Source organism: Phaethon lepturus, unplaced genomic scaffold, assembly GCF_000687285.1.
Source record: "Phaethon lepturus isolate BGI_N335 unplaced genomic scaffold, ASM68728v1 scaffold21477, whole genome shotgun sequence".
Taxonomy (NCBI): domain Eukaryota; kingdom Metazoa; phylum Chordata; class Aves; order Phaethontiformes; family Phaethontidae; genus Phaethon; species Phaethon lepturus.
In genome coordinates this window covers 26389-40919 of record NW_010550070.1, presented here as the reverse complement: position 1 = coordinate 40919, position 14531 = coordinate 26389, and the positions used below count along the sequence as shown (strand labels likewise).

General features: G+C 35.6%; 1 protein-coding gene across 1 annotated transcript in view; it reads right to left on the bottom strand.

Moving 5' to 3' along the window:
- Positions 1-429: 429 nt before the first annotated feature.
- Positions 430-14531, bottom strand: part of MAN2A1 (mannosidase, alpha, class 2A, member 1) — a 37782-nt gene continuing 23680 nt past the window's right edge. The window contains 4 exon segments of the mRNA XM_010290459.1: positions 430-528; positions 3437-3551; positions 4923-5108; positions 10578-10780. Of these exon segments, the coding sequence (XP_010288761.1) occupies positions 430-528; positions 3437-3551; positions 4923-5108; positions 10578-10780 (603 nt within the window).

Here is a 14531-nt window from a genome sequence, read left to right as displayed (position 1 = left end):
CTTTTCCAACCTTAATGATTCTGTGATTTATATATTTTTATTTTTAGGCCGTATAAAAACTAAGGTTTTGCTCATAGTGTTCATTCAGCCAGCTGTAACTATGTTTAATTAGAATTTTATACTGCTTCTCTCAGGCATAATTTGTTACAGGATTACAGTGCTGTAAAAGCACATAGTAAACAGACTACTTTACTTGCTGCAGCTGAATTAGTGGTATGTGAGAAACTTCTCTAATTTTAAAGTGTTGTGTCCTCTTTTCAGATAGATGTAATAGTATTAGCATAATATGCCAGACTACCTTTTTACCTTTATAAAATGTATTTTGGACTTTTTTTTTTTATTTTACCTTTATTTTGAGTGAAAGTTAAAAAAATTAAATGGCATAAAAACCTGCTTGGTAGTGAAAACACACATGTTGCTAAAAGAATCTCAGACAGTAAGTAATATGTAAATTATTTACCTCGGTTGCGATGTCAGCTTTATAACTGTCTTGTGTGGCAAAGAATCTTGGGAAGACTGAACATCATCCTACAAGAGAACATCTTTGAATTTGCTTTTGAATACACTTAAAAGTATAATACATTAACTTTGCCTATTATACAAACTTTATGAAGTACAAAACCATAGTAGCCATACCATAAACAGAAGGCTGCTTCAGCATGTTACACAGGACAATGAACCACAAAAGTTTATAAACTAAGTACTACAGATTGAACAAAAGAAAAAGGCTCACTTTGACCAGTTCAACCAATTTGAGAAACCTTTGCTTTCATTAAATGTCTCTTATTAGATACCATAATCAAATTGTTACCCCCATGTTTTCATTTTCTGCATACAAGACATTATAATCATTAACTTCAAATTTTTCAGATACTCATCACATATTTATATTAACTTTCTCATCCTATAAATTGACTCTCTGAAACACTACACTCCTGTATATTTAGCACAAGGATTTAGAGTTTAGTCTTCTGTCATACCTCATTGTTACCTCATACTGTACATAAAGAAAATTTTTAAAAACATAATTTGGGGTGTGTGTGATGACTTTTATGTGATATAAACTACTTAGAAGAATTGTTTCACAATATTTATGAATACATATTTTTCACTAGTTTCTCGCTTTTCTTAAATACAATATGACCCAGGGCTCACTTCCAGTAAGACAAGATAGCGACAAGCCATTGCTGTCACTATTGCATTAGTTTTTAAGTAAGAGAACAGCCCAGCTGTTGATATACTGTTACATTCTTATTTATTCCTATAATGGTGACAACCATAGATTTTGCGACTGAAGTGCAAAACTCAGTTTCTCAGAATACTCCAAAACATCCTCAAAATCTTGGTTTTCAAATCCAACTATTGCCACTTCACAAAGTTTTCTTTCTGCATTTGAAATAAGACTAATACACAGAAATGGAGCAATGGTTGCATAGCTTTACTTTTATAGGTTGGAGCTCAGGGATCTCTACATTTCTTCTGTGTTTCAATGTGTTGTCTTCCAAGCCATGAATTTTTTGCTTGTTTTTGTTTGTAAAACTTACACATAATGTACAAAGTACTCAGTTATTAGCTGACAAAACCATGATGCTTTTGTGTGTAACTAATTAAGAATAGCAGAAACACACTGCAAGCAACATCGTAATACCATTCTGGAATCTTTCCATCACATCTCATTTCCAGCTTCCTTTTTCCTGGCTTCAAGAACGACAATTTTCCCCTGGTTGTTTCCCCAGCTACTAGAATGCTGCTAGTCTCTTGCTACATTCCTTTGACCAGTTTTTTCCCTTCTTCACCCCTCAGAGACAACAGCCATTTTCAATTTTAAAGTCTTCATCATTTGTCTCTCTCAACTCTCAGCATTTATTCTGAATGCCCATCCCAGTGCAATTCTTGATGTCCGCTTTCACCAGCCACCAAAATACTCTGATGGTATTTCAGAACAGGTGCCTTTGAACTTTCTACTTAAGGTTTGCAAAAGGTTTTTTGTAAATATCCGGAAGTTCTCCCATTAGCATTTCACAAATCCCACATTAAAAACCTTTTGTCATGGTAACCAAAGTAATGTTGGGGAATACCAGGCTTATGATATGCTGCAGCTACTGTATATCATATGGATAAATCATAATCTGCTTCTGTAATCACCTTTTTTTCTGTTTTATATAGATATAACAAACTCATTCAGGTAAGAACTTTGTTTTTCATTTCTGCTTTCACAGTGGTAATAAAATAGTGAGTTTGACTTAGTATGCTCCCAGGCAGTAGACAGCTTAAACAGCAATTAGTACTTCTGCAAGCCAGTGGCATTAATCCAGATTCATAAAGAACTGGAATAATGAATGTTTAGCAAAATGTAACATCACAACGTCGTCCAATGTAATTCAGAGCAGAAGTGAAAACTTCATTCCAGGAACAACTTCAAAATAGTTCTACTTTATGAAGGTGAACATTCAATTTGTTAGCCTTTCCAACCAGGACAAAAATTACATTACTTGTCGCAGACACCCACATGCATATACATGCACATATAGATAGTACCAAAGTCATAAAATGTTTAATGAACTACTTCAACATTCTAGTTTTTTAAAATATATGTAACTGAAAGAATAATTCAAGGTATAACACAACCAGCACAGCCAGCAAAATATATGTCATGTTAGTTAAAAGTGTGAGGTAATCACACAACAAAGATTGCCTTAATCCCACTATGTCTATGCACAAAGAAACTAAAGCGCCTCGTTTCCTCTCTATTCCAGCTGTATGGACTTAGGTAGACTTCCTAAGAATACCTAGCTATCATAGCACAGAGCTTTTGTTCAGAAAGTGAAGAAACTAAGAATCCTCAAAGAAAACCATATTAGCAAGTGTGTTTCTTCAAGGTGCTTTTCACTGTAAAATGAGTCTCAAAATTACATGTAGGGATCTATTGCTGACTTTATCATCTGTAGATTCCCGTTTTGAATAATTTCAGCTAAGGAAAAAGCACAAGGCCTTCCTTGTCTCAACCTAGTTTTGCAAATACAGCTTTGATTTATGTTCAGGATGGAAATTTTCCTCTTGCTTATTACTTAACAAATGTAGGAAAGTCAAATTATAGGACTGCATACTGTTATATATTCACGTATCATACTCATGTCACTGATGTCACCAACAAATTTATGCCCACAAGAAAATTGCACCACCTGGTTTTACTATGTGATTCACAAAGTGGAACAAAATAAGCCCATTTACGTGTATGGGGTTTTTCAGCATTAACTCCTGAAATTTTCACTTTTTCCTTTCCAATACCTTCAATTAATATTCAATTAATACCTGCATATTACTAAGCAGGTATTAGCAGCAAATTTCATCCTAACTTTTCCCATGACACTCAAAATGTATTGGAAAGACATAGTTCACATTTTGTTTTTGGAGAAAATCAAGAAAGACAGCTTACCATCTTCAGGAATGGACTTGATGTGTCATAATTATAAGCGCCTTTATCCTTTAGGATAAGAATATGTGCAGAATCAATTATCACTTTCTTCAAGTTCATTATTGAGTGGAAAAGCCTGTTAAAAATTTTAAAGTATTAATTTTCAGGTTTTTTTATTCAATGTGATAACATCTGTATCAAAAGATTAAAGAACTCGAAAGTATGAGTTCCAGAAAAATAAATGTAACTTTATATATCAATATAGCATAAAATTAAGAACAGTTAGTTGTAATGGGTGACCAGACTGCAAAATGCAGAAACAAAATGAATTTCTGAAAATGAGGTATATCTCCAACCCACTATTGTGCTACAAAACATACACCCTCAAAATACCAAGTACTTTTTCAAAATGCTAATCTTAGGAAAGTTTGTGTTTTCTATGTTTGTTTTATCTATAGTGGATGGAAGCCCGAAATGCTGGTCACAAAGTCAAGATTGCCATTAAGCAGGATTAGAAAAACATTAAGAAACACAAAGATTTAAATTATTATCATTATTTCCGTTGTTTCTACTGACACAAGGTTTACAAATTCTTAAATAAGAGCGCTGTGGAATTTTATTTGTAAAGTGAAAAAAAAACTTTATTTTACTGTCATAACAAATTCATTGCATATGTTTATACCTTGATTATACCTATGCTTTAATAGATAAAAAAATCAAGAAATTAATGGAATTTAAAAATACTTGTCATGAATGCAGTAGTTTAAACCCAGAAAGTGTATTTTAGAGGTATTCAAAGCAATAGCTTCTTTAATCGGCATGCTCTACCATCAACCGTCTATCATTATCTACCTCAATTAATCAAACTTACTAGTGCTTAATATTCCAATATGTAATAATTTTCTGAACAAATGCATAATTCAAGTATATATATACACAGACATATATATAGATATATATCATACGCTCTTCAAAAAAATTCCACAAAATAGCTAGCAGGATAATTTGTCAGTACTGAGAAAGCAACTACCCGTCAGGTATCACAGCAATAAACAGCAACAGACAAATTAAGTAGGAGACTGGCAACATGAAGAAGAAAGGAAAGTTACAGAGGATGTGGGATTTTTCAAGGAACATATGCTTAAATTAGCATGTCTTCTGATCATTGCTTAGCACAGACAGATATAAAATGTTCTCCTATGCAATAGTTACTGCAGAAAATAACAGCCCTGTTATTAAAGAACTCGAGTATTGTGTCTACCTAGCTTCTTTTGAAACCTCAGAAATTTTGTTTGGACATCAAATTCTTACTTCAGAGGGTTAAAAAATATTTCATAAATGAGAAGAGCACAGGTAATCAAAACCAATTCTCTTGTAGAGTATCAGTACACTTTCAGTACTGAGTATGTTGCTAGCTATAGCAAATCTGTATCTCTAAATAAATACTTCTGCTTTAAAAAAGCAAAGGGAAATTAAGATTTAAGTTTATGTATTTATAATAAATTACCTGGTGCCATAATCCACAACTACCCAATCTTTAGATGTTCCTGTAATAGCATCATGATGCTGAAAGAGTCCAAGGTTCCTCCTAGCTTCTGTCAGCAATTTATAGTTATCCACTGAAGGAAACACATTCATCTTCTCATATTTACTGGACTGTACCAAAGCGAAGGAGTAGAGGATTTCAGCTGCCCTGGAATTGCAGAGAAGAATCAAATATTTATACAGCTTTAAAAAGCAAAAGAGCAACATACATTTTACCTAAAGAATGAATTGATGTTTTTACATCTTTCCTCACACCTAGTTCTGTGAGTTCTTTAAACCTTAATCTTGTACTTTTCAGCCTGTTTCTATCTTCAAACAGTTAAAAATCACTGCTGCACTTCATCATCAACTACTTTTAAACTATGTAAGCTTCCTGCAAGGCTTCAGTGATGGAAAATAAAGTTTCAAAATAAAAAATATGCCAAAGTAACATACCATTTTCATAAAAGTGTGAGGTATACATATTTGACCTTAGAATGAGTAAGAATAGACTGCCTTACAGGTGACACACAATTCCCATTTCAAAAAACAACTTATTAAACACAAGAAACTATCTTAGAGAAATATATTGATCTGTATACTCCATATAATAGCTATTCTACTATTTGTACTTTAAGCACTCTAAAGTCTCCTGAAGACTTAGGCAGTTCATGCACCTGTTCACTATATTCACCTGAACAGTGAGAACACTGGATTCAAAAACCCTTAGACTGAACAGAATGCAGAGCCCTTCCTTCCTATTTCTTATGCAAAAGCCTAGCACTAAAATATTACCATTACGTTCTCACCTGCTTCATGAGAATCTCAATTCATTTTACAAAAATAAAACCCCATAATTGCCAGTCATTATGAATATCTGACTAACAATGGTGCCTGCCAAAATTCTTGGAAACCATCTCTTAACGTCTTTTCCCATGTCCCTTTCCTAAAATGTTACAGTTCTGTTTTTGTAAGTCTGAAAAGTGTCAGATTCCTTTTCAAACTTTATTTGAGCTGAAGGAAGGTTTCTCAAGTGTTTGAAGAAACCAAGAAGATATAGGTTAATGTTTTAAAAAGCAAAGACAGCAAAATAACATGTTATTGAAACAAATGTAGAACTAACTTGTAAGCATGCAAATTTAAAAAAGTATAAAAAAGGAAAATACATTAATTTTTGTATGTGCATGTGTTCAAATTTAAACTAGGTGCAATAACGAATTTTAAAATAATTCTCAACTTGGGTTTTCAGTCTGTGCATTGATATTAACTGTTAACATTAAAAAAATACTTTCGGATTCAGTTTGGCCTCTTTGTCTTATGGGTCACATAAGTGACAATTATGTAAGAACTGCAAGTAGCATGTGTCAAACTAAACTGAATGGTATACTGCACATATAATAACTCAATTTTCATATTTTCAGTATTTGAGGAATAGGATGAAATCTTGCTCTTACTGGTAAGATAACTTCTCAGAAGCTACACACAAAACTAAGGTCACGTGTTAAAAGTTGTAATTCCTTTTTCTTATTACTAGTGCACTTAAGCTTAATGGCTGTGATTTTACTGTTGCTTAGTGTAAATTCCTACATCTATGTATTCCTCCTACTTTTTTTAATTACAGCTTCACTTGAAAGGAAAACAAGCATACTGTAGTTAACAAGGTATCAGATCCACATTCATCTAGTAGATAAACCCTGTCTAACCGTTTTATCTTTTTTTAAATATTTGACTTGGCCACTAAACACTGACCCAACTGTAGCTATGAAGTACAGAACACAAAAAATGCTAGTCCTCAAAATACAGGTTAGATTTCCCTCCCAAAAATCCACCTCAATTTTTTTTTAATAGAGAAGTCCATTATTAATAAACAAGAAAACAAATTGAAAACCAAACAAAGTAACATTAAAATGAAGCTGTAAAAATATTTTCAGTTCATACTGCTTCCAGAAATTCACTTTAAATCCATTATTTCTATAAGGAACACTTAGAACTCTTTTGCCTTTCAGAAAAATAACTGATTCTGTTTTACAAATCCATTCAGTACATCAGTCTCTTAGATGCAGAATTTTTCTTTCAAGTCTCATGCTATTCTACACATCAGAATGGTTCAACGGCCAGAGATGAAAGACACTCAGAAGTGAAAACACAAGAAACAAGAAACTGCAAATAAACCAAATTTTGCTGCATTAATTGCTTAAAGCCTGCGCTAGGTTACCTTTAGGTCTACTTTATATTTAACCTCAATAAATAAATAAATAATTTTCCCTAGAGTTTCTGCACTCTCAAGATGTGGTCTTTTCCATCCATCTGTACAGTTAGAAATACCACTGCAGCTCACATCCTGCTTCTGAATTATTTCAACAATCTTCTTTGCAGACTTACCATTATTTTTCCCTGATCACATCTGTTAAGAATGAAATCACAGAATGTGTTCCTAACTTGCCCCCAACTACGCTGCCATTCTTTGCATCTTTCCACTATTACATTGAACAAATTTATGGTCACTGATTTCATCACCCTTCGAACTACTTTAATTCATCATTCTCTCACTTAAGATTGAAAAATCAATTATGTCTCAAATCAATGATGTCAATCTCCATTACAAAATCCTTAAACTTCCATGCACTTTCTTTAATACTCAACCCCTAAACTTTTTTAAAAACAGGAAAAAAAACATCCAAAGAACCAACTCTCTTCTTGCTTAAATGGCTACTCATCATAGCAGCTCCTGAGGTTGCACACTGTTTCCTGGCTATTAAGTAGCCATGAAGTACTTCTTAATTCTGATACTGCTGGAACATAAAACCATTCATCCTTGGTAAAGGATACATACACATGCACTTACCTCCTGCTCGTGGTTCATTCCCCTACATATATATACATACACACAAACATACACACACACTAGATGGATATAAGTTATCTCCAAAAGAACTTAATTTTAATGACAAGGTTGGGACAACAGCGTTATTAATTATGATTATAATGTACTTCCTCTGACTTTAAAGAAAATGAAAAATAAAAGACAAAACCCCTAATTCTGCTGTCCTCACAGCTAATATGCCATCCTTGAAGATTCTCCACATCTCTGAAAGCAAAACTGCCAAAAAAACTGGTGTTAAACTGACAGGAACACATCTATACATTTTGTTCTTATATTTTATTCACAGAGGATAATGAAAGATGAAAAACTTCCCAGGTACATTTTAAGAAACATAGTTCATTTTAAATCGTAAGACTGAAGGTTTAGTTTTCTTCCAGAGATTCTTCACATCTCTAAGTCTAGCACCTTTTTCAGAAGTTAAACTTAACTGAAATGCTTACATGAAGGAATCTCTTAACAGTATAAAAAGATTTATAGTATAAACAAACTTGAAAGCAATCCATATGAACTTTTCTGCAATATAAGTAATGAAAAACAGAAAAATGACAATAAATTAAACACAAGTAAAATTGTTGATAAAATAGGCTATGATACAGCTAAAAGAAAATTGAATCCTCTGTGCATTTTAACAAACAGAAAGGAATTAGCAATAGGACGAGAAGAAATGGCCTCAAGTTGCAACAGGGGAGGTTTAGACTAGATATTAGGAAAAATTTCTTTATGGAGAGAGTGGTCAAGCATTGGAAGAGGCTGCCCAGGGAAGTGGTGGAGTCACCATCACTGGAAGTGTTCAAACAACATGTGGACATTGCACTTCAGGATATGTTTTAGTGGGCATGGTGGTGTTGGATTGGTGGTTGGACTTGATGATCTTAAAGGTCTTTTCCAACCTTAATGATTCTGTGGTTATGTGAATTTAGGCAAAAATATGAAAAAAATTAAGTAGGGAACTCAGTTTATAAGGACATAATCTGTCCTGTTTCCTGTACATCTTGTCTTTTCCAATAGTGGTATTGGACAAGGATGTTTTCACTGAAAATCGAAGATTCTTGCAATAAACAAGCTAATGAGAGCTGGGCTAATTAATATTTATAATGTTACTACAGTAAGTAAAAAGTAAAATGCTTCTAAGAAAATCATAGTGATGCTTGATACTCTATTTCCAAACTATTTCTGAATGGTTGTCAAAGTTCCTATTACCTCCTATTATTAACCTCTAAAATGCCCTCTTCATAATCTTCAAACATTCTTGGTTATGTACATAAGTTAAGTATAACACTTGCACAGTTCCAAAGTTCTGATTAAACCACTGCAGAAGTCACTCCTCTGATAACTTCTCCTCACTATATTATTTTTACATTTTTCTGCCAAAGGGATCCTTGCTTTGTTTTTTGTTACTCCTCTCAGCTTTGGTCTTATTTTAGTTCTCCTTCCTCAAAGTCTTTGCTTTCCCATTTGTGAAGCTCTTCTCCTTGCTGGTCAATGAAATGTCTTCAAACTTATGTCACGTTGCCTCCTCCCCAACACTTTTCTATTCTCAGGCCCCTGACCTCACTTCCCCTTACACATTTATTAGTTTTTCTATTGCTTTCATTTCTTATTCACTGATTTTCTTGATATCTTCAGGTCTCTTACTCTGTATTCTAGAGTGCAGACAGAGGGCTAGAAAAAGCGACTTTCATTACAAGAAAAACAGCTACTACAGATCACAGAGTAGCTGCATCCCAAGACTGCAAAGCCTCTCCTTTACCAGAGTAAAGACTTGATTCCTTAGAAGAAGGAAAACAAATTCTGCTAGACGCAGAGGTTTCTCTTCTGAAAGGTGCTTGTATCTGCCCCCAAAATGCTACTTTGCCACACTTCACTTGCTCGTTCCACTACTGCAGCAGCCATTACGACACAAAAAAAAATTATAAGAAATCCTTAAGGAAGGATTTCTCAGCACTACAGAAGTTCTTCTCTAGCACAAAATGGTCTGAATAATATATAGAAGCATTGAAAGAAGAATAGAAGGTGTACTCCAAAGGGTCCTTCCAGAAGACAAAGAGTATCCTTTGACGAATAATCTTTTGGAAACAGAATTTCCAAGTTCCAAGATTAAATGTCCAGGATGTACATCATAAGCATCTGTCCCAGATTTCTTTCTGGAGCTTTAAAATACAGTTAAGTCATTTTACAATGCATCTTATCTACAGCTGCTACAAGGGAAAGCCACTTAAATACTCTGTTACCAAAATTAAGCAGTAATTTTTTCTTTAAACAAGATGCAAACACTTTTCAGCAGACCAGTACCTTATAATCTGAGATGACCTGGCACACAATGTTCTTGACTTTTCAGCTGCCTCTAACAACCCTTGTAAAACTCACACATTCATATTTTTCTTTAAAAGAGTTCACAGTAGATAGAGTGAGCTGACAGCTACCCAAATCTGATACAGAAATAAAAAGCATACTACCTGCTATTTTCACGGAATCAGGACTTGTTGATCACTTGAATAGTATTTTAGAACTTTTTTTTTTGGATGGAAAAAATATTGTATTTCTGTGAATTTACTAAAAAAAAAAAACCAGATTCACTGACTGTAACAAGAACATCATTTGGGGGCCATTTAGGCTATCTGTAATGTAAGTAAACTTAAACTGTGCATTTCAAAATCACTTTTCCATCTGTCCAAGAGATTTAGAGTACCTACACATTCATCTCTCTCATGTGCCAAGACATATGTTATGAATTTAATGGATGGCAGTATTTACCGTAAGTAGGATTCCAGGACTCTATCCAGTCGTTTATAGAAGGGTCGCGATGTAAAGTATCCACTCCAGTAATGATGATCTCTATCTGCATAAGTGAAGAAGTCTCCACTTAAAACGGGGAAAAATGAATTGCTGCTCTTTTCACCCAAATTGCTTTCTTTGCGCAGAGCTTCAAAGTAATCTGATAAAGTTCCAAACTGGGCCTGAAAGAAAATTAAAATTACTATAACATAGCTCCATTTTCTTTATTTAGATGTATGAAGAGAATGAATATGCTTAGTTTCATATGCATTTCAGAAATACACTAATCTTCCAGCAGAATTATAGCAGAAAACCTATCATAAATAGCTTTAAAGTTTCCCTGCGCACTTTTCAGACAAGCTGAATAGCTCTTCCCAAAAGCATTTCAGCTTCAAGTCAGTACAAGACAGACATGGGTCTCTTGCAGACAGCCCAGAGGAGGGCTACAAAAATGATCAGAGGGATGGAACACCTCTCCTATGAAGGTAGGCTCAGACAGTCGGGGTTGTCAGCCTGGAGAAGGGAAGGCTCTAGGGAGACCTTACTGCAGTCTTCCAGTACATAAAGGGGACTTAGAAGAAAGAGGGGGACAGACTTTTTAGCAGGGCTTGTTGTGATAGGACAAGGGGTAATGGTTTTAAAATAAAAGAGGGTAGATTTAGACTAGATCTAAGGAAGAATTTTTTGACAATGAGGGTGGTGAAACACTGGCACAGGTTGCCCAGAGGGGTGGTAGATGCCCCATCCCTGGAAACATTCAAGGTCAGGCTAGACAGGGCTCTGAGCAACTTGATCTATTGAAGATGTCCCTGCTCATTACAGGGGGGCTGGACTAGATGACCTTTAAAGACCCCTTCCAACCCAAAGATTCTACGATCTTGTTTGATCATAGGAAATACTTCTTTTTAAGTATAAATTGGTAACTAAAATACAAGCTAAATCTCAACAAATAAGCAAAGCATTCTTTTGTGTCTTTTAAGTCTCTAATGCACGAGCTAAGTAACATCTCATTATTACATAATCACAGAATCATTAAGATTGGAAAGGACCTTTGAGATCACCAAGTCCAACTGTTAACCCAACACCACCATGCCCCCTAAACCATGTCCCGCCGCACCACATCCAAATCACCATACTTCCAGTGATGGTGACTCCAGCACCTCCCTGGGCAGCCTGTTCCAATGCTTGACCACTCTCTCTACTATGTAAGTAGCTGTCTGGACTAATTAAGAAACTTAATGTAATGCAACAGGAGCATATTTGTCTTAATCCTGCAGTTTCAAAATTAATTCTGTTGTGCTCAAGGTCTCCAACATATGCTTAACCCAAGATGACTGTTGATCAAAAAATTAGTATTTGCTTTCAGAAGCTCTTTTTTTAAAACTACATAAAGAAGTTGTCGTTAGAGATGTAACATGGGGGAGTACAAAAAATTCATTGTCTTCTGGTCATTTTTAAAAATGCTCAGAACAGCCATTTACAGGGTAGGTCAAAAGATGGTATCCTCAAGCTTGAGGAGTACAATAAAAAAGGGGGAGGGGAATAAAAAAAAGGGTGGGACTGATGTCAGTGTTGCCAGCATTGACAGATGTTAAAGAAGGCAGAGAAGGCAGACTCGATTTTGAATGAGTGGAAAAAGAATTAATGGAAGTGGGAACAGTGCAGATCATGTTACACAAGCATGCTTGTAATAAATTATAACGCTAATACTTCAAATTTACATTAAGTCACTTTTTTGTTTGATTATTTTTAACAACAAGCATACAAAGTAGCATGCTACAATTTACAACAGCAGAAAACAAGCTTTTAGCAAAATTCTTTCAAAAGCGACTCAAAACTCTTTTCCGTTTTCAAAACTCTTTCAGTTTTGGGCCCCTCACTACAAGAAGGATGCTGAGGTGCTGCAGCGTGTCCAGAGAAGGGCAACGAAGCTGGTGAGAGGTCTGGAACACAAGTCTTATGAGGAGTGGCTGAGGGAACTGGGGTTGTTTAGTCTGGAGAAGAGGAGGCTGAGGTGAGACCTTATCGCTCTCTACAACTACCTGAAAGGGGGTTGTAGCAATGTGGGTGTTGGTCTCTTCTCCCAACTAACTAGTGATAGGACAAGAGGAAATGGCCTCAAGTTGCGCCAGGGGAGGTTTAGATTGGATATTAGGAAAAATTTCTTCACTGAGAGGGTAGTCAAGCATTGGAACAGGTGGTGTCCAGGGAGGTGGTGGAGTCACCATCTCTGGAAGTGTTCAAAAAACTTGTGGATGTGGCACTTCAGGACATGGTTTAGGGGACACAGTGACGCTGGATTAATGGTTGGACTTGATGACCTTGAAGGTCCTTTCCAACCTTAGTGATTCTGTGATTCTGTGACTTGGAATGGAATTTAAGGACTACTACTGTGACAACAAAGATGTGGTATTTCAACATTTAAAAACCCTCAACAAAACAGCATTCACTCTTCAAATATCATTCTGAAGATGCAACTATCTGTTAGGTGGATACAGTATGATAACTGGCCACTTTGGCAGTAAAGCAAAGAGACGTATCGCCACAGAAATCCCAATATTAGTGATCCTCATCTTATCAGCCACTTCTAGGAAACTTGGCCTTTTCCCTCGCTATCAGAGACACCTACAAGATACAATTCAGAAGAAAAAAAAAGTCAATGGACCAAGAGAAATCAGGTATATGTGACCTCCCTTCTGTATGCTGGCTTACATCAGAGGAACAAGTAAAATTGAAGAAAACTTATTCTTAATGCCAGGTGAGTAGAAACAGTGAAATAACCTTGTAGACTCTTCTACTGTTACATAAAAAGTCTCAGCTTAATTTACTCATAATAGATGTAAAGGAGATCTCCAAATGGGAGATTCAACTCCATGAGAGCAAAATAGGTATCTTTTACAGTAGTCTCCACATACTTTTAGGACCATAGAATAGCTGCTGGCATGAGAACCTTAGATAAATATCTCAAGTTTGCCTGAAAGCGATAAGTGTGTCATAACATCAGAAAGGCAGAGTAGGCAGTCCCTTGTGTAAATATAAAAACCTAGCCATCTCAGCACTTAGGGAAGAAATTCGAACACTTCCTTTATATAATCTAGGCTCTTAGGAAGCTAAGCTTGGTCTCTACTTGCCTGTAGAGTTACAGTCCACAAGGGAAGTGCAGAAGAGTGAAAATTCTCTACCTAAGCTCATATTTCGAAGGATAAACAACATCACTAAACAACAACCAAAAAAACCCCATCCCAACAACAAACAAGCAAAAAAACCCCAATCAAAAAACAGAGAAAGAAAAAAAACCCCAACTAAATAAAATGAAAAGGAGATACGGTCCAGTGCCAACAGTGCTCCAGCTGGGCAAAGTACCGAACATATGAAGTGGCTGAATCAGGGGACTGCATATCTTTTTGTCTGGATATTAAGAACCAGAAAAAGGGTTGGATACTTCTACAAGGGCCCCAAGGGCTGGTGTGATTCCCAAGGCATTTATCCAAGTGAGCAAGTCAGGGCTAATGAAGTAGACTCCTAGAGTCCTTGACAATGAGTAGAATGTTTCAGATAAGGATCTTTCAGGTGCCTCAGGACACGAGTGGTCCTTAAAGAATTACCTCAGAGCTAGAGTCTTCAGGTTTTGCCCCAGAGAAGAAATCATCCAGCCCAGGTTAGTAGGAATGGAGACTACAGAAAGTATACTGCTGTTAGTATCCAAAGAGTAACTACCTGCACTCTAGATCCATTTTTGGGGGGAGTAAAACCGGTGATAGCAACAAGCTTTAGATTTAAAAGAATGAAGAGTACTCTCCAGGTCGATCTCCCTCCACTAAGATATAGCAGGCATTCAGATATATCACATCACTCACATCCCATTTGAAACAGATGCAAAATCCAGCTCTCAGACAAGCTGTGATCCCACGAGATCATCTTTCTCATACAGAA